At 42.3% G+C, this 20,288-nt stretch overlaps 1 protein-coding gene across 4 annotated transcripts in view; it reads right to left on the bottom strand.

Annotated features, from left to right (window-relative positions):
- Positions 1–20,288, bottom strand: part of PLEKHG4B (pleckstrin homology and RhoGEF domain containing G4B) — a 103,336-nt gene that overhangs the window by 20,947 nt on the left and 62,101 nt on the right. For all 4 annotated transcript variants that reach the window (XM_083473087.1, XM_083473088.1, XM_083473086.1 and 1 more), the window contains exons 9-15: positions 19,644–19,742; positions 18,938–19,080; positions 18,129–18,267; positions 16,481–16,603; positions 14,193–14,357; positions 12,794–13,692; positions 2,592–2,841 (exon numbers count right to left, since the gene is read on the bottom strand). In XM_083473087.1, coding sequence (XP_083329213.1) covers positions 2,592–2,841; positions 12,794–13,692; positions 14,193–14,357; positions 16,481–16,603; positions 18,129–18,267; positions 18,938–19,080; positions 19,644–19,742 — 1,818 coding nt within the window. The remainder of the gene's footprint in view (positions 1–2,591; positions 2,842–12,793; positions 13,693–14,192; positions 14,358–16,480; positions 16,604–18,128; positions 18,268–18,937; positions 19,081–19,643; positions 19,743–20,288) is intronic.

Here is a 20,288-nt window from a genome sequence, read left to right as displayed (position 1 = left end):
AAAAATTGCAAGACGACAAAACTCGCGGAACAAATTAATTTCGTCTTGCGGGGCACCACTGTATATATAAAACCCAGATCTAACTCCACCCCACCCTACTAAAAAATTAAGCAGAAAAATGAGATCCAATGTCCTGGGTGAATAATGAAACAAAAACAAAACCTATGAGCTATGTAGCTCATTCATCAAAAAATAATAGCAAAAAAATAATAGCTATGTAGGAGTGGGGGGAAATAATGGGTATTGCTCAAGAATGATGGCATCATTTTATTAGTCTAATGAAATAAAAATAAATAAAAATAGGGATCATAAAAACTAGCAAGATGTTAAGGATGCCAGAATTTTTGCAAAAGAAATTGACTGTTTGCCAGTATGGTATAGTAGGAAATGTGATGACTCAGTACGTAGCCCCACTCAACTAGAAAGCTCCTTGGTGGCCCCTTGGCCCATTCACAAAAGCCCTGTTCAGGGATTATTTAAACTGGAACATGAAGGGGTTTTGTTGTCCTCCATGAGTTGGAAGCCATCTGTCCAAAGCTGGGAGCCTTTGATATGTGTGGGACTCCTGCAAGACCAGGAAAACCAGGGCAGCAAACTATGCAGAGAGCCTCCACAGATCAAAGAAGCTCTCTTCTATAGACAATCTCAATCTGCAAACGGGGACGGAGCAGGTTGCTCAGTCTCACCCTGGTATTATTATCAGTATCATATTTCTTAAGAACGCTGCTTGAACATGCTGAGCAGAAAGTGGAAATCACTGTTGCCAACGTGATCAACACTTCTGACAAGCTAACAGCCACATTGTGCGCATCAGAGGCATTTGATGACATCATAATGGCAAAGAGTAACTTAGCTTCCAGAAATGGATTGAATGGAATTTTCCACTTTATTTCATGGCAACACATACAGAAAACCCGGCAGTGGTTAAACATGCTGAGTAGTGAGCAGTTATGTAAGGTTGTTGTTGCACACACTAAATAGAGCATGAGACTGAGTAACTGTAGTCCACAGAATCATAGAAATGTAGTGCTGGAAGGGAACCTCATGGTCATCTAGTCCAGCCCCTGCAACTCAGGAATCTCAGCGCTTGGTCCCTGTTATCCTTCTTTAAACCAGGTAGGTAAAACCAGATAGATATTTCCTTCAGACTCAATATTCATTTCTAAGTGCTTACTGGCAAATCCTGGACCCCATCCAGTCAAAATTAAGGACTTAAAGTCCCATCGATTTAAACAGAAGATATTAGTTGTCCCATAGTACTGCTTTACTTCAGAATGACTGGACAGCCAAAAAGTTGTAATTAAATTTTGCTCCCTGCTTCTCTCTCTAACATAATGCCCTCAGAGTGTTTTCCATGCATGCAAGTAGGAACTTGCAAAAGTGGAAATCAAGAAAAAGAGTCTTGCCCGCCAGCTTACATACATACAGAATTTGAAAACTAGCAGTTTGGGCAAATCAGGGGCTACTATAATGTACAGGAACTCGTATGGGATGAAACCGAATCACAGAATTATAGTGTTTGTAATGTTCTGTGACACAAGATCAGGGAACAGCTATTTAAAACTTTTTAAACAAGTGATGGAAGAGACAGGCAATATAAATAAATGTAGGGGAAGTTGCATTAACGATCTTTAAGGCTGCTATCCTATACACAGTTACCTTTGCCAAACTCATTGAGGCTTCCCTCTTAGTAGACATGTATTGGATTGTACAGTAATTCTCCAAGTGAAATACAAACAGGTATTTAGTGGCTTGCCTCCATTAGCAGAACACCATTATTCAAATCATTACAAGTGCACTCTGTCCCTTTTCCTCCAGTGACACAAATCAGAAATCCCATTTAAAAGCAATTTTTGGCAGGGATGGGGAATTTATCTACCAGCCAATTGGACCAGGGTGTAGGCCATAAAATGTCAGACCCTGTGCTCTTTCAGGTCAGGAGCTGCTCCTTTCTTGACTGTAATGGCAAAGAAGGGCTTATCCCAGCCGCTTATCCTGGGACAGAACAGGCAGCTGGGATCATATGATATGTATGTGTGTTTGGGTGGGACAAAAGGGATAGGGATCAGTTGGCCTGTCAGCCTTGTTCTAGAGGCCGTTGCTTCTTGTCTCACATGAGTAGGAAACATGACAAACTGTCCATGTGCTGACAGATGCCACACAGGCAATTTAGTGCAATGGAACAAGAGGGCAGTGGTGTTTCTCGGGGTCTCAAACTTTCAGCAGCACCCTGCTCCATGCCAAAATCCAGCCTCCCTCTGCCTCTCACGCTCCATTCTAAGTAACAGTTGCAGTGCCCCTGGTAGTGTGCTGAGGCTCCGTGCCCAGTGTGACCGAACCGGTCCCCCTCCCCTAAATCCGCCTCTGAAGAAGGCCAAAGTAGCTTTAACTGGAAAGAACTATATGGAGCTATCTCTGTGGGGAAAATGCAGTACAGAACCCTGTACAAACATGGTGTGCAGAGAGAGAGAGAGGAATTACAGAATTAGATAACTTTATGAGGGAAAAGTGGTATTTCCTAGTAATACAATTTTAGTCAATACAAGACGATATCTGAGGACAATAACACACTAATGGAAAATGAGACTTACATGTCTGAGAAAAGAGTGGCTAACCCGCAGGGGGAAGTCTGTGCAGTGTTCCAGTTCTTTCAGGAAATACAGAGAATGGAAGTCATACAGCTTTTCCAAATTTCCAAATATGATATTCCGCTTCCCTCGCAAATCCTGAGGTAAGTCAATCCTTTCCATTTCTGGAAAATAGCTGTTGATGATATAGCCTAAGGATCTGACATACTCCCTTTCTGTTCTGATCATCTCATCCATTATGTGGTTCACCTTACTGTTGAAAGAAACAGAAGAATTGCATGGAACACAGACAAGAATGATTAATTAGCAGTAACTTAAGAATTTAGCATCACAGGATGGCTTTGGTGAACCAGTCATACCTATAAAGACATGGAAATATATTGATGACAAAATGCATACATGTGATGACATAAAGCAGACCTGTGTACTGCCTTCTGGGGAACTCCTGATTCATGGATTTCCTTTTGCACCTTACTCGTTCTGAACTGAAGACACTTCTCCATCTCTGGGCCTGTAAGTGGGAATGATTCCCAGGAGTAATATTGTACATTTCTCACTTGAGAAATCATCCATGCAAAAATCAGGGTTGCCTCATTGGCTGCTAAAAGGTTATTGCGGTGTACTAATTTTGGCAAACCTCTACTAGCATTTGTAGTTACAGCAGCCAATCTTAGTTCCTGCAGGTTTCAGGCTCTTATTTGCAGCCAGAGTTTCCCACTCCACCCTTCCCACTGATAAAGAAAACATACACACTCTGACACAGAGGGGCTTAGCCACATCAGATGCTGTAGAAGAACAGTAACTAGCCAGGAAGACAACATAATTTTGTTATTTGAAACAGGCTCCCCCTACACAGTACAGAAACGTTTCCTATTACATCTGCAAAACTATTACGACCTTTTCTGTGTTTGCATTCTACTGTAAAACAGAAGAACATTCCAGAGATGATGTACAGCTGCTTTCTCATGAATTTCCCCAAACAATACAATATTCAGCACACAGGGAGTTCCTACTGGGAAAACAGGCCTGAGACTGAACGATTGAAAGGCAAGCCGTGAGGAAAAGGATTTAAAGAACTACTGGCAGTGGGATTACTGACTTCTCTTTCCCTGGATAGCAGACCCCACTGCCATACTGCCATACTGCATTTGAAACTCCCCTTTTGCTGTGTGGCATATGGTATACATGTATTGGCGGGGGGGGGGGGCTGTCAAGGGCTGTCACTAGAGAAAGCCCAAAATCCTCCTTATTTGACTCTCAGCCAATTAAAGCATTTTTAGCTATTTATGAATTTAGCTGAATGTTTATAAATTAAGTGAATCTGTATACATTTGCATCTAGCAAAAAGCAGTAGTTTTGAGACAGAAAGTAAACTTTCTTTGGGCTTATATGATATATACATGCACCAGCAGCACAGGAAACATCCTAAAAAACACCTTCCCTCCTGTGTGATCTGAAAGGGAGGAAGGCCCCCTTTAAGGCAGCACCTGCTATCTGCAGTCATGCGCTATTCCAGGAACTCCAGGTTCTTGCCCAGGGTTTGTTTCCTTTGGAAATGAGGCACAGCAGAGACAGTGGTGTCTTAATAATATATGGTTTATTTACACATATATACAACCTGAGCCTATGCTGGAGGGGTTCAGAGTGTTATGCTCCAAGCTGGTCCCTTGCTTCTCCCATACGTAGGTGCAGCAGCCTTGGATACAAAACAAAAATCTGCCATCCTCTCTGCCACAGTTTTGCTAGCACATCACTGTCCACAGCCATCCTAAGAATTCTGGCCTTTTGTCTCCTGCTAATGAACTCCAGACGGAGGGGCTCACATCCCTCTGCTGTCCAGCAGAGAGCAACTGCTTTGTTTATCGCCCATCTCCCTGCTCCTTTGTTTGCATAACAACTCTGCCATTCTCAGGCTTTGTTCCCCTAACAACCACACTCAGTGCTTGGCAGTTTAAACTCCCCCAACCTTAATTAATTCTAACCTTTATTGGACCAGGAATTTAGGGTGTCTCACACCCCACAAATTCATAACACTACTTATTTTAAATATATATTAATCAGGGTACCTGTTTAGTCTATCAAATGTCCTATTTAATGAGATTTACCCTGATTAATTGGTTAAACATTGATGTTCTACTCCTTAAGACGTAATTGTGAATGTAGTTGCAGAGCTATTTGGATCTTGGCCAATAGATTTTGCATAAATAATAATTATACAGTAGTCCAACCATTTCTGCAGGAATGCCAAACTTCTGATTTTGGTCCCTGATCACAAAAATACCAAGCTATTTTTATTGGAAAAGTCATAATAAATAACAAGATGAAAAAATCTTTTTTAATAATTCCAGTGGCACCTTAAAGATCAACTAAGTATAAGCTTTCAAGGTAAGGGCTTTCTTGTGTAATACACACTTCATCAGATGCTTTCTTGGAAAAGGTAATTCTGGCACATCTCTGTACTGAGTGGATACAGATAATTCAACCACAGAGGAATGAGAAAGACAACTTAGAGTCTCCACTAATTTATTTCTCACAGTAAACCAATGGTTTTCTCTCAAGTCACACTAGGGTGCCTGGCACACAGTTTAAAACTGGACAATGCCAGTATAAGTGGCTCAAAACCCTTTAGAGCATCATCTAATCCATCTCTTCAGTTAAGCATATGCTATGTGGCACCTTTGCCCACACATTGGACCAGGCTGCTGTACCTGCTTCATGCGACAGATCAGCCTAGGACAATATTAAGTTAGATTTGTTGCACTCAAGTCTTAGACGTGTATCTGCCACTGTAGTAGTCATTTTAGTTTCTTTTAAATATGTCTCCTGTTGATAATAATAAACAACCTTAACAATAGAAGAAATATTTTGGGTCATTAACCAAAACAGGAAGGGTTGAATCTCATACATCTAGAGCAGTGTTTCCCAACCTTGAGTCTCCAGATGGTTTTGGACTACAACTCCCATTATCCCTAGCTAGCAAGACTAGTGGTCAAGAATGATGGGAACTGTAGTCTGAAAACAACTGGAGACCCAAAGTTGAGAACACTGGAGCACCGAATCAAGAATCAGTACCTATAAATAAATTTGTCAGAATGGGGAAATGCTGTGGAATAGTCTCTGCAGACCAGTAGATAAAATAGTTTGAATTGTAGTCTTCTTAACCTAGGTACCAAGGAGAGTGTGATTTGGAGGACAGAAGTAGCAGTGGGGAGGGGGGGATGCTGAAACCCCCTGCCTAACACTTCTTGCCTACGCTGCCCTCCCCAGCCCCTATTTCCAGGTCTGGTTTCCAGCCACATGCCTGCCAAGGCTTGAGGAAAGGCTGCAGCTGGAGGGTTCAGAGAGGAACTTAGAACTTCAGGTGCATCACCTCTGAATTTGGGGCTGGGAATATCTGGAGCCAGACCTAATTTATGGAAATGTAAACAGCTTTGGGGGGTGGTTTGGGGGTGAAGAAGCCTAGCCTTAATCCAAATAAAATGGAAGTGCTGGGAAACTGGCCAGTCTGGGTGGAGATGTATTGCTGAACCTAGATAGACTGCACTCCCCAGAAGGATGAAGGTCACAGGTTGGGTGGGAGCAGTCCTGAATTTGACACTCATGATGGAAGCACCAGTGGCGTCAATGGCACAGAGTCAAGGGACAGAGTCTTCTAGCTGGTGGCCCCATGGCTGCAGAACTTCCTACAGAACTTCCTACAGAACTATGAAGCTACAAAAGCTACTGCAGTGCATTGAAGGCTTATTTCTTCCAGTCTGACTTTAACATTATTTTTTTAAATGCGGTTGATTCCACTTGGTGCGTTCCTACAGTTCTGGATTCTTATGTTTTCTAACATGTCACATAATTATTTTTAAGTTTCAAATGGATCTCAGCTGATCTCATTTAGTTGTATGCTATCTTGTGAAGACTATGCATTGAAAGGAAGAATATACATATGCTAAATACTTTGTAAAAAGCAGAATGGTGCACCATGATTCATTTAAATGACAGTCCTTATTTTATTAAACCAAGCTTGGATTGAATGGTATCAAATGAAAGGTACCTTTAATGCAAAGTCTACTATTGTAAGAACTTGTTTTTGGTCCAATCAAGATGAAAACTCAGTATTACTGAGCACATTATTTATGAATAATGGCCAGGGCAGAAACACAATGTCAAAAGGGATATTCTTTCCTTCAGTTGCTGGCAAATTTTCTCCAACTGGATGGCAGCAGTATCGTTCACGAGATCGTTGAGTCTGGCAACCCCAGCAGAGTTATCTTATCCTACATTGTCTATTTAAAATTCATTCGTAGGTGAAGGGAAGCCTGCCCCAAGAGTTTCATTGTCGCTCCTGATTCTGATTAATCTAGGAACACATTTTGAGACTCCAGTTCTGGTCACAAATGAAAGAAGTTAATCTGAAAATCTACAATTCAGCATCTCAAAATGGAAGTCTTTCCCAAATAAGAACAAAAAGAAACTTTGGCAAAAGAAATGTAAGAGATAGAAAGAATTCAAGAAATGCTTTGTCAGAAAAATTATTGCCAACAAGATTAAAACACACACACACACACACACCAGAAGCAGAAAACCAGCTGGGGAGGTAGTTGGATGTCAAGTAAATTAAATGTATGCTAGAAGACAAGATTTAATTAAAACAATGCATTCTTTGTATCTGGTCTTCAGCATGGAAAATGTAGGGCAGGTACTTTTGCCTGAAATGACATTTTCAGGGAGTCTGAAAAACTGAGACAAATACTAATGACAAGAGATGAAGTTCTAGCACTTACAAATTAAAAATGAACAAATCATGAGGTCTGAGGGTTCTTAAATAACTCAAATCTGAATTTGCTAGTCTTCTAACAAAATGTGTAACTTGTCTGTAAGATTGCAGAAGGAACTAGGATATTACAGGCAGTTTAGTTTAATGTCTGCTCTGCATAAAGTGGGAGAAAGAATTGGTTGGTGTCTGAGGAGACACTGGAGAATTGTGCCTTTGAGGGTAAAGTCAAACTGTTGGAGAGTTAAAGCGCTTGCTGTGGTTGTAGAAACTGAAACAGGAGAGACATGTTTTGCTGCAGCTGGGGCAGAGGAAGGTGTCCGGTTGTGCTGCTGCAAGTGTACCATGATGTTTCTTCTCTCTGTGGTCATTCCTCCTCTCGTCACTGCTGTGGCTACATGACCTCACTGTCTCTAAGTGGTTGGGGTCTGCAAGGGATTCCCACAAAATGGGGCTGATATTGCCAGTCTTGGTAATTTTGTATACCTGGGCTTCACCATAACCAGCAACCTCTCCACTGATGCTGATCTGGACAAGAGTATTGGCAAGGCAGCAATAACTCGCCTCTCCAAAAGGGTATTAGAAAATGCGGTGCTAATGGAAAAGGATTGTTAAAGACAGCTAGGCGTACAGAACAACTCATGCTGAAGAATCAACACGGCTTCTGGAAAGGTAAGTCTTGGAGTTCCTTGAACGTCAAAAAGCATGTAAATAGTGGCAATTTGCAGAGACTGCCAATGTGCTGTAATAAGTTTGAAATGCTTGCATGCCCTTTGACTCTATTAAAAGGAGGTCCAAGTTGGCAATTGCCCAATTTTGATGGAGGAGTTTCTTCTGGTTTGCCTGAAGATGTGGATAAGTTGCTTGGAGGAGCAATACCACCACTTGCTAGTTGGACCTGTGTCTATCCTAACAATTGACGGAGACAGGCCAATTGGGTGGTGGAAATTGTAAATGCTTCCTTGAAGGACAGCTGTGTCCTTGAACCTTTAAATGAAGCAGTGGTAAGACCTTTGTTTAAGAAATTGCAACTGGATCCCAGCTTCCTAGATATTTGGCAGCCTCCAATCTTTCTTTTCTGAGTAAGGTTACAGAGCAGGTAGTAAAAAACTTATTTCCACACTTTCTTGAATTAAGCTATTTATTTGGATCCTTTCTAATCTGGAAAGGGCAACTGTTGAGGGTGAAAAGATGGCGAGGAGCACGGAGACCTAGTCTATGAGGAACGATGAGGATAAGTGATTAAGTGGCAATATGACAGCCGTATCCAGATATCTGAAGGATTAGCTCATAGACGATAGACCAATTTATTTTCTAGTGCTCCAGAGAGTGGGATTTGAACTGATGGATTCAAAGGAAAGGAAAAAGTTATTCAGACTAAAAAACATGAGCTGTAGAGTTGGAAGGGACCATAATGGTCATCTAGTCCTCTTCATTGGAGGCTTTGAAGCAGGGGCTGGGCGTTCACCTACCTGAGACAATGCAGAAGTATTTCCTGCATAAGCAGGGAGTTGACTAGATGATCTCTGAGGTTCCTTTTAAATTCTGCAAACCAGCTTATAAATTATGACCTTATTCTAAGGATTTAGAGGCTTAGTCAAATCTGGGAAGTTCAGTATCTGCATCGGAAGGGATGCATGCACTACAGAAACCTGCCTGCCAGCGTATCTGTATGTACCACAAATGGGGGAAAAGTATAACTGGTGAGGTAATGTGATAGCTTTTCGGAAAATGTCCAAGTTAGACCCTTCCACTGACACAGTACGTGTAATCCTGAGAGCTAAAATACAAGCAAGTCAATGGCATCAAGACATTTGACAGCATCCCAAACTCACATCAGCTTCAGATCTTGGATGTTAGCGACAAATCTGAGCCTATTAATGTGCACTTTGATATGTTCTCCTGTGACTGTTTTGGACCTTTGCAAGTGTTCATGTGTGCACCAGAGATGTGTTCCACCATGTATCCGCAAGACAAGCAGTGGATTGCAGTGAGAAGTGCAGATATAGCAGCAATCAGGACCTCTGTAACAGAAACAGTCTAAGCTATGTTACCGTACTATTATCTCATGCTATACTGAATCGTTTACTGTTTATACTGGATTTATAGTGGAAATATAAAATTTAGCACTCAGCAATGCTGATTTTTCACATTGATTGGACCCAAACCATTTCTTATACAATACTTTTCATTTAATATTATGCAACCCCTATTTGGTAAACTTTATGAAAATAAAGCATGGCATTTAACTGAATCACCCAAAACCACTTTGTTTCAAATGTTACCACCACCACCCCGCTGCTGCCTCCAATAATGCGTGTTGCCCACCATCAAAATTCATAAGCTGCATGCTCCAACAGCAAGAAGACTTGGGAATCTGGGAAAGGGGATTTCCTATCACTGCCCTCTGCAACCCTTCCCCTTTGCTACTGTCAGCCTCCTCTGCAGAAGAGATCAGGGAGCCAGCTGTGAATCAACTAACCTTGTGAGAAGACCCTACCCACTCTGAACTGAATTGATGGATAGCTTCCCAGCTTCTGCATGAAGACCTCCAGTGAGGAAAAGTCTACTATTGTACTAGATTAGTTCAGCAATGGAACCAATTTCCCGAAGGTGTGCTGGGCTCTCCCTGGAGGTCTTAAAGGACAGGATTGTTGTTCACATCTTGGGGATTCTCTAGCTTGAGATTCCTTGCACAGAGCCTACAAGGCTCCTCCAATTCCATGATTAACCTGGAGACATACCGTAAGAACGAGAACCAGCTTCAACTTGAAAAGTGAATGTCTAGTCCTGATGGTTGCAAAGGATATCCTGAAACTTGAAGGCTATGTCTACCCTAATAATGTTCCACATACATGAGCAATACAGGTACATGTGACCAATTTGGGGGTACCTGAGTAAGAAGAATATGTGACTCAGACAACACACTTCCCATAACTCAGAGCACGTTGAAAATGCTGGATAACAGTCTGTGCCAAGAAAAGAGAAGTCTGGTACTGTAAAACTGAAGAGGTCCACAATGGGGGAAAGGTTTGAAAAAGGAAGGAAGAAGCAAAGAGAATGTGCTTATTTATTTTATTGACTATGGGAAGCAGATTAACATAATGAGTGCTAATATGGGAGGCTGTGCATCTGTAGGTCATGAAAAGAAATGTTTTGGAAAACACGATTGCTTACCTGTAACTGCTGTTGTTTTTCAAGAGCGGCCCAAAATCATACATCAGGGTAACCAACCACATAGGCTACTTGGTGGAAAACCCTTCTAGAGCCATGTCACATTGGTCTGTGTCAGCGTTTGGCATCTGTGGCAGATCCTTATCAGTAGCGTGGGAGTCTCCTGTCTTTTCAGTGGTCCTTTACCAGAGCCAGGTGCCTGCCTTCTGAATGAACTAGGTTCCTTTACCCCATGCACTGTCCATCCTTTTGGGCATAGGTGGCTCAAGAAAAGACATTTCAGCAGCCCGACGAGTGAGGAGTTTTGCATCCCTCCTGGAGAGTTTATCCTCCCTCTCGGAGAGAGACCTTAAAAGAGGCTCTTGGTTGAGGATATGAGGCTTCTCTCTAAATACATCGCATCAACTTTTCTGGGGTTAAAAGACGGATCCAGCAAAGCACTTTCCAACCTCAGTCTGGAGCACTCTGCACCCCAAGAGTAAGAGGGCATTCCACTTCAATGTGGAATAATGAAGGAGGGGAAGTCTCTGGGCCATATCTCTTAGCATGGGCAATGCTGCAAGACGTACAGAACTCCCCTTCTGCCAGAGTGACAAGGGAACCTAATATAATAAATGGTGAACTGTACGTGCCCTGCCATGAGAAGCAAAACAGTCCAGCTTCACCTCCGTGAAAGAGGCCAATGTCAAATGAAGCTCCTGCCATTATCAATCTGATGGTGTGTGGGAGGCCTCTCTTTTTAGATATTATATATATATAGTTATATTTATATATATACATATCTCCTCAAATATGATTGTATGTGGAAGGCCTCTCCACAACACTAATTCTGCTTTAGAAGGGTTTTCCCCTGAAGGTAGCCAGTTTATTTGGACACCTATGTGTGCAAATTTGGTAAAGATCCAGTTCCAGAAACATATATTAGAAGGAAGCTCTGAGTGCTTTTATGTGGAACAATATTTTAAATGCAGGAAAAATAGGTCAGTATAAAAAATAATATATTGTGACTACGTCTGATAACTGAACTAGGGTATCTGAGGCAGTACAATTTTCCATCTTATTGGTATGGATGTTACAGCATAAAGTATTTTAAATGCAGGCCCCTTATCCTTTGGTTCTTGAGGAGGCAAAGCACTGAAAATGGTAACTCAGTGTCTAATCAATCCTTCTAGTCAACATGTGAACATTTGGCTGGCATGTGTTTTATGGTATGATCATCGGCTGATACATGATCAGGAACCAACACCACTCACAAAATTAGGAGAGTCTATGCTTCAAGTATATACATCAAATATTTATACCGTATTTACTCAAGTCTAATGCTCCATCGAATCTAACGCACACCTCAATGTTCAGAACCTTGAAACCAAGAAAAGCATTTGCTTGCAAATGTCAATGAGCCAACGAATCTAATGTGCACCTTAATTTCGCAATGTAATTTGGCCAAAAAAGGTGCACATTAGATTCAAGTAAATACGGTATACACCCCGCATTTATAACTGCCAAAACCAACACAGGCTTAGGAGGAAATGTTAAGCAGCTCTCAGATTTCATTGTGCCGGCTAAAACACCACAGGAAGAATCACATTGCTAAAGCTTCTCTGCCATGTAATTATCCCCATTCACTTCAGTGGAAGGGACACCTGCGCCTCTGCCTATGGCAGGTGGTACATTTCCATGGGCAAACAAAGCCCAGGCCCATAAGAGATGGCTTGATGTTTTCTCTTTCTCTCAGCAGCACCGAATTATTTACCGATAACAGGCAGATTTAGGTCAATAATTCAGTGCTGCTGAGAAGAGAAATGGGCACTGTAATCTTCTGAACTTGTTGGTATCTTTGATTTTACTCCAAGAACAAAATAGACCACATATTTAATGCCTTGAGTTCAGATTCAAAATTGATTGTTGAAAGCTGCCTTGAAGTGTCTATGGAACCACACCTGGTTATATATCTTAGGAAATTCAATAAAAATAATGATGACAGAAGAATCCTGCAATGTGTTGCTCAGTGTGCAATGTGTTGTACAATGTTACAAACAAGATTTTTGTCTGTCGCTCAGAAATGAATTTCACCTCCATTGAAGATCCTCAGAACTTGACCTGCCTAAAACACTTACCTTTAATCACTTTTTGAGTGATTAAAGGAAAGCTAATTGACTCAAAAATGTAATCAGCTAACAATTCTACTGAGAACATGTTAAAATATTTACAGCACTTTTCAGGCTGTTTGTTCACCAGAATGGATTCCGCTGTTGTCATTTCTCACCTTCCCCCTCTTTTTTTCTCTTCTTCATCTTCTGCATGGTGGATTCTTGAAGGAGATGATAAACTGCGATTTCTACAAACCAAAGGACTTTTGATACTGGAACGCTGTGTGTTTCTCTTTTCTGCAGCCACATTGCTGGCTACCTCCAGTCCTCTTATGTAAACTCCAGTATACCCGTGAGGATGCAGTTCACTGTGGTTACTCTCGTGTCGGGTCAACTCAAAGCTCTGTGTCTTCTTCATAATCTTCTTCAGCGGATGTCTCCTGTGGCGGGTGCTGGGTGTCTGGATTGGTTCTGAGCAGCAGGTGGAAATGTTGTCCAAATCCTCTGAAACATGGCTAGTCCTTTGAAACCTACCCAAGAGTGGAGTAAGAGTTTGTGAAACCGAAGGTTTAACAGAAGAAGAAAATGGATCAGTGTTTTGAGCAGCATCTTCCTGATGTAAACAAGAAGGCACATCCTCAGGTGGGCTGCTACCTTGAAACGGACCGAGTGACTTACTGTCATGGACGTTATTGACGGTGCTAGAACAAAAGCGGGAAGATTGGCTTTGTTGTGTTGCAGATTTTCTGCCCAGGTTATGGCCGTCCCTCTGGCCAATCTCTCTCAGAGTACTGCTGGACCCTTCTTCAATGGTACCTTTAATTGCTAATGAAAAGACCTCTTCTAAGTGGTGCCTTGTCTGCTGGCATTTCAGCCATAAAATATTCCATTGCTTTAGTTCCTCCTTGTTACCCAGAGCAATAATCACCTCACTGACTTTCTGAAAGTTCTCAGCAGAAAACTTTGTAGCTTCTTGGTGGTAGCTTTGCAAAGACTGAACTGCTGGCTGAGAATACTTGGCTTCCACTGAAAGCTTTTCAAGAAACTCATTACAGTGAACCATCCACTTGGATGCCTGGATGATTAGTGGGAAAAGAGAAAAAGAAAAAAAAAACTGTTAAATGGAGGACATGGATTGATTGGCTGATTTTACTTATATGGAGCTTTCCCACAACGAACTGTGCCCAAAATAAGCTGTTGAGGGTGGGCAGTTGCGTCATTACTGGGGTTGTGGTCTAGCCCCCAAGATTCTAGACTGCAGAAACTGTACCCAGTCTCTCAAGAGTGAAGAAAATGTCTCTCTCTGCTGTACATATCTATCCAAATCCACCCACCATATTCTGCAGCATGGTAGACTGTGAGCTCTGAGATATGAAGAGAGATCTGTAAGCAAAGCTGTTTTCATGGAAAGTCATGGAGCTAGAAGGGAGTCAAGGGTCATCTATTCCACCCCCTGCAGTGCAAAGTCATACTGCGGAAGAGCAAAGAGCATGCAGACACTTCTGTGATCTACTACTGAACATAACATGTAGAGTGGTGTAAGATGAAATAAAAAGAAAATAGAAATATTCTTACTTTTTCATAAAATTCATACAGCTTAAGCAGCTTCTCCAGTTCACATCTCCTCTTCTCGGTTTGAATTGTGATGTTACTCAGATACCTACTGAAAGCCTGAAATTCTTCTTCAGATTTTAATGAAGAATTCTCCTTTATGAGCTGTATTCCTTTCTGGGAATATTGCTGTAACATAAAAAGAACAACTGGTCTTACCTGAAATGTACTTTCGGGAGTGGGGCGTCCTATCCAACAGGGTGGAATGGGTGTCCTGTTGCAAGACACTAGACAAGAGCAAAGACTTGTGGGAAGTAGGCTGGACTCCCTCAGTTTTCTGGATTTGCCAAACAGAAAGTACAGTGGTGCCTCGCAAGACGAAAAGAATCCGTTCTGTGATTCTCTTCGTCTAGCGGTTTTTTCGTCTTGCAAAGCAAGCCCATTGACGGATTAGCGCTATTAGCGGCTTATCTGCTGATCGGATCAGCTGATAAGCGGCTTAGCGGCTTAGAAAAGGGGGGGAGGGGAAAAAACCAGCAGGAACTCGCAATACATTGTCGTCTTGCAAGCAAGCCCATAGGAAATTCGTTTTGCGAAGCACCTCCAAAATGGAAAACTCTTTCGTCTAGCGAGTTTTCCGTCTTGCGAGGCATTCGTCTTGCGGGGCACCACTGTACCAACATAGTCCCTAAAAAAAATACCTGGCTACTTCCCACTTCCTTGGCTTTGGAAATTTCTATAATAAAATCTCTAAATTGCTAAGTATCTGAAAGGCAAGGAAACACAACACAAGGAACTAGCACTCAAGGTAGGCCATACTCCCACCCAACAGTATATAGTAGAGCACCACAGGGTGGGGTCCATTGGATACAATGCCCCACTCCCAAAACTACACTTCAGGTAAGACCAATTGTTCTTTTTAGTTTGTGGGGAGTCATATCCAATGGAATGGGACATACCACAGTGGAGACACCAATTCAGGCAGGTCCCATCTCTGCAATACATTGACTATAATACCTGTTGGAGCACTGTACGACCAAAGGCCGCGTCAGCTGAGGACAGCTGGTCCAATTTGATAATTCTAATCTGTGCATTATCTTACTTTTCAGGATGGGGGCACTAGCCTCTTGGAACAGTCTTATAGAAAAGGATTCGTCTTGAACAGAACCATCACTACTCATCGTCAACTTCTGCTGCCAGCAGAGAGGATGGAGCGGAAGGAAAAGGAAACTCACCCTCAGCCTCTTTTTCCATGGAGTTGAAGGGGTTAGGGGAAGGGACTCTAATATCCCAAAGGTCTCTGTTTGCCATTCTGTGAACCAGGAGAAAAGGCAAGCAAAAGCCACACACTCCATTTGCCACACCGTGGGGGCGGGGGAGAAGAAGCTACACACACTCTCCTTGTCACAGCTGCCGACCAGGAGGATGAGGACAAGGGGCAGGCACTCCGTTGCCACCAAAGCTAACCAGGAAGCAGTCAGTCAGGGCTCAGTTTCAAAGGCAAATAGCAGCAGTCAGGCAGGGACATATTAGGAACGCTCACTCTGTTGTGATCCCAGAAAAATGGCGGCAGCCGCTGAAGCTGCTGAGAGAAAGAAAAAGAGTGTGCCGACAAAGGGCCACCTGAAAGCAGGAACGGCCTTTGGCACTGCAGCAAGGGCACTGGTTCTGGAAATAAATTCAATATAAACAACTAAGGAATAAAAGAAGGGTGGCAAATAAGTGGAACAACCAAACATAAAGAGCAACGGAAAGGGTTTTGTGTGTGTGTGTGCGTAAAAAAACAAAACAATGCATAGACAAAGAACTATAAAACTAAAACGACAATAAGGGAAATCTAAAGAAAAAAAGAGGGTTCAGAAACTAGTAAAAACCGTAGCTGTGTCAGGAGAGCTAGGAGGAACGTACTGGCTGCGTCTAGACAGGAAAAACTGAGGGAGTTCAGCCTACTTTCCACAAGTCTTTGCTCCTGTCTAGTGTCTCGCGAGAGGGTGAACACCCATTCCATTCCATTGGATACGACACCCCACAAACTAAAACACCAAGTTGTAATTTTTCTTTCTTCTTGACCAAATACTTTCTATTACACAAGAAAAGAAGGATTTGGGGTTTCAAAAGGTATTTGTTAGCCGATGCGCAAACCATGGTGATTGTGAATCACACACCCTTGGTATTGTTGGTATGCCATCCTATCAAGTTTTCCAGAGTTTCAATGGCTGCAGCAAATAGCCAAAAGCCCCATCATGGTTGTGGGCCTGGCTGTCACATGTTTTAAGCTACATGCATAAAGTTTAAGAAAGCAAAGCACTTACCATCGCCTTTTCACTGAAAACCAGGAACTGTTCCTGTTTCCTTTTCACATTTTCAACTGAAAGGTGTTCTTGATCCAAAGGCCCAATATATTGTTCTCTCTCATTTTCAAACCAGACTTTTATCTGTAATGAATACAAGGCTTTATATCTAGAAGTAACGAACAGTTCATTTAGCAAAAATGTGCATCTTCATCAAAATAATGTGGGTCTAAAAAACCCTTATTTTAAAGCAAACTGCTCTAATGTTTTAGAATGTGTGATGCTGTTTAGTTGCAACCGTGGCCTGAAACCACTTTAATTTATATGCATGTGCATGTCTGTGCATGCACACACACACCCCAGCCTCCCGCACGTCTTTTCTTTCACATGTTTCAACATGCATGGCCAGTGGTATAAGGGGACCACTGACAAAGTTCTCCTGAGGGCCAAGCTGCTCATGTTACTAAAAGCATGAGACAGCTCCCTCCCCACCCAATAACTTTTAAGGCAAAGACTTGATGTGACATCACCACAAAGGGAAGTGTGGCCTTTTTTGGTCTGTGGAGGGCCACATTCACACAGGGGTAATCTTTCAGTAGGAGGGGGCATATTGCCTGCTGGTGGTGGGCAATTCTGGATTAATTAATTCCCAATAAAGTGAGCTCTGCTGGGTTTGATGGGGAAGGCTGCAGCTCACTAGCAGAACATCTCTTTTCTTGCAGAAGGTCCCAGCGTCAATCCTTGGCTTCTCCAAGTGGGGCGAGCAATGCACCCAGTCTGGAATCCTGAAGAGCCACTTGTTAGTGTAGATCCCCAACCTTCGACCCTCCAGATGTATTGGACTACAATTCCCATCATCCCTGACCACTGGTCCTGTTAGCTAGGGATCATGGGAGTTGTAGGCCAAAACATCTGGAGGGCTGCAGGTTGGGGGTGCCTGGTATAGATAATAGTTTGCTAGAGGGACCAATAGTGTGAATCGGCATAAATCAGCTTCCTGTGCTCCTAAATATAAAGAGATATTCATTTTACTACAATGAATTGATAGAGCTACCATTCTGGAGAGCATGGGAAAGAAATCCCTTTTTGACTAGGCACCTATTTGAACACATCCAGCAGAAGCCTATCAATTTGATCTCAGGCATTTGAAATGTAACAAAATTTTCTTTAACCAGGGGGAAACAATAAAAATAATGTTTTGTTTACATGTCACAGTAAACCATGGGTGGGGCACCCCAGGTCTAGGGGCCAAATGTGTCCCTCCAGGTCTCTTGGGACTTTCCCCAGGCTCCTACCCTACTCCTCAGCCACACCCTCACTGGTCCTGCTCTGCACCCTCCTTGTGTGTTTCTGCCTGGCAGGGATGTGTCCTGGAGCTCTGATGATGCCTCTGGCTTCTTTGGATGGAGAACAGAGAGGAATGTGAAAGCGTGGGAGAAATTCACCTACTGTACAAAGGTGAAATTCACTGTAATCCCACTGTAATCCCTGACTCAGCATTACTTTTGAATCAGGAATTGTCGTTTGTTTTACTAACAACAAACCATAGTCTGTAGACTATGTCTCATAGCAAACCTATTTAAGTAAATGTTACTGAGCGATATGACATGGTCTTGGTGATTGGATCTCCCAGCTATTGTTTTCAAAGTTGAAAAGCAACTTTACTGACCTGTTCACAGCCTTCTTCAAATTTTCTCATTGCCAAGAGATTCTCTAGTTGTTGCAGACATTTATTAGACAATAGAACCAGCCTATGAACTTCCTCATCTACTCGATTATACAGCTTCGTAATAGTCTCCATGGCATCTCTGTTGGAGAGAGGAAGAAACCAAGAGTTGGTTAACTAAATAGCAAATAACTACTGAAGCTACTAGAAATTAAAAGTGCTTACCTGATCCGTTTCAAAAAGCAGTGACAAACTTCAGTTTCTGCTGGCCAAAAATGACAGAGGCAATAATCCTACATAATAATCTCTGCCCCATTACATTATGTATCATTGGTATATTTTTTAAATTAAAGGCTGTGGTTCAGAAAAATGTGTAGCGAGTTTCACTTACAGAATGGAGTTTTGGAATGTTCCCTCTAACTTCGAGTTACCCAATTCAGATTACAGAACGAGCTGTTTTTGAGCTTCACGGAGTAGTTTAGGTTATTAGCAGTGGCAGAGAGCCTGCACTTTGAAATGAATGCATCAAAAGCTGAACTTTGCATGCCTATAGGATATGTGGGCTTTGCCCTTGGTGCTGGCAAAACACTATACAGTATTTAACTGTCACCTTGGACGGCATTTTCTCCTGTCTCTTTCTAAAACACAATGTGATCATTGGTTCCTTTGCGACACCTATGGTGACATTTTCATTTGTTCCAACATCCAGATTTTTTTTTTAAGCATTATTTTCCAACTGGCATTATTTTCCAACTAATGACAGAGTGCTTAACAATGCATAATGCAGTAATATTGGCATATGAAGTACCTACCTATAATCTTCTGTGTTACAGAACTCTTCCTTTCTAAGCCTTGCAAGGACTGTCCCACCCTCAAGCCTTAAGGTGACCAACAGTTTATCTTCCAGAACAAGTTTCATCATCGTCTTGTGTTTATTCATTAAGTCATCCACCTCCTAAAAAAAATAATGAAAGCCTGTTTGCTTTGCAAGTAATTCTGCAGGGAATATACCTGAAAATGCAGCACTCTCTTATTGAAGAACTCAGATTCAGCACTGGCAACCAGCCAGACTGGATACCACCCAGACCAGCATTATAGTTTTTTCCTTATAAGAACGTGGTGACACTGGTAGAAAAGCAATTCTTCAGAAGCCTCTCTCTGCCTGTCCTGCCACCCAGTAAGCTCATGGGGCAGGGCCTGCCTGAGAGTCATCCGGAGGCTCCCTGCAGAGAGCCCCAGACGGCCTCTTGCCCTGAGCCCCCCTAAACATGGTCCAGCCATGCATTTCCATGACCTGATGGATGCAGCAAACAGCAATGCAAATATTGTGATCCTCTTATTAGGGGTTGAAGGACGGAGAAAGAGGGAAAGAGGGGGAGGCTTGTGGGAGAGGCAAGATTGGAACCCGGAGACTCCTATCAATAAGCTCTGTTTACTCCTCCCAGCAAGCAGTGTTTCAAACTCAGTTAAGTACAGCTGGTGCTACATTTAAAAACACTGAACAAGACCAATACTCACTTGTGCAGTACTTGGCGTCTGGATATTGCTGAGTGAACATAAAGAGTATTGCAAGAAAACAAGGGCCTCTTTGCAGTTTGTAATAAATGGCTCAAGTTTCTGGAAGTACAGGTAGAATAAATGGTTAAAACAGAACAGAAAATAGCATTTTTACAGTTATTTGATAGTACTGATGAGCTGTGCTTGTGATAGGATGTGTCCAAATGCACAAAATTGCAACATGAGGTATATTATTAAGAGTCCATGGAAATAATAAGCTATAGATTTCATTAAATTTCAGTGTACTCTCTTTCCAAACTGGTTCAGCAATAATGTCCACCAATGTTGAGAGTTAGTATTGCCTCCTTAGCTTGCACCATGTGTTTCTTAGGACACACAAACAACAAGTCATAAACAGGTTGGTTGTTTTTAATTCAGGTCATATCTAGTGACCTGAATTAAACATTTGTCCTGTCCACATTTTTCTAATAACCAGGATCCAGATGCTCAGAAAGGCTGCTTACTTGACTATGAGAGGATCTTATAGGAGTTTAAATTGGTTACCCAGCATACTGGGGCATTAAAGCAGAGGGGCAGTGGGCTTGGGGAAACCCAGCCAGATGTCTCAAGACCTAAAACACATCTGGGCAGAAGAAATGTTGTTGG

The sequence above is a fragment of the Podarcis liolepis genome (assembly GCF_965112155.1).
Source record: "Podarcis liolepis genome assembly, chromosome: 13".
NCBI classification, from domain to species: Eukaryota; Metazoa; Chordata; class Lepidosauria; order Squamata; family Lacertidae; genus Podarcis; species Podarcis liolepis.
The sequence above is the reverse complement of the archived record's forward strand: the minus strand, read 5'-3'. Positions and strand labels throughout refer to the sequence as shown.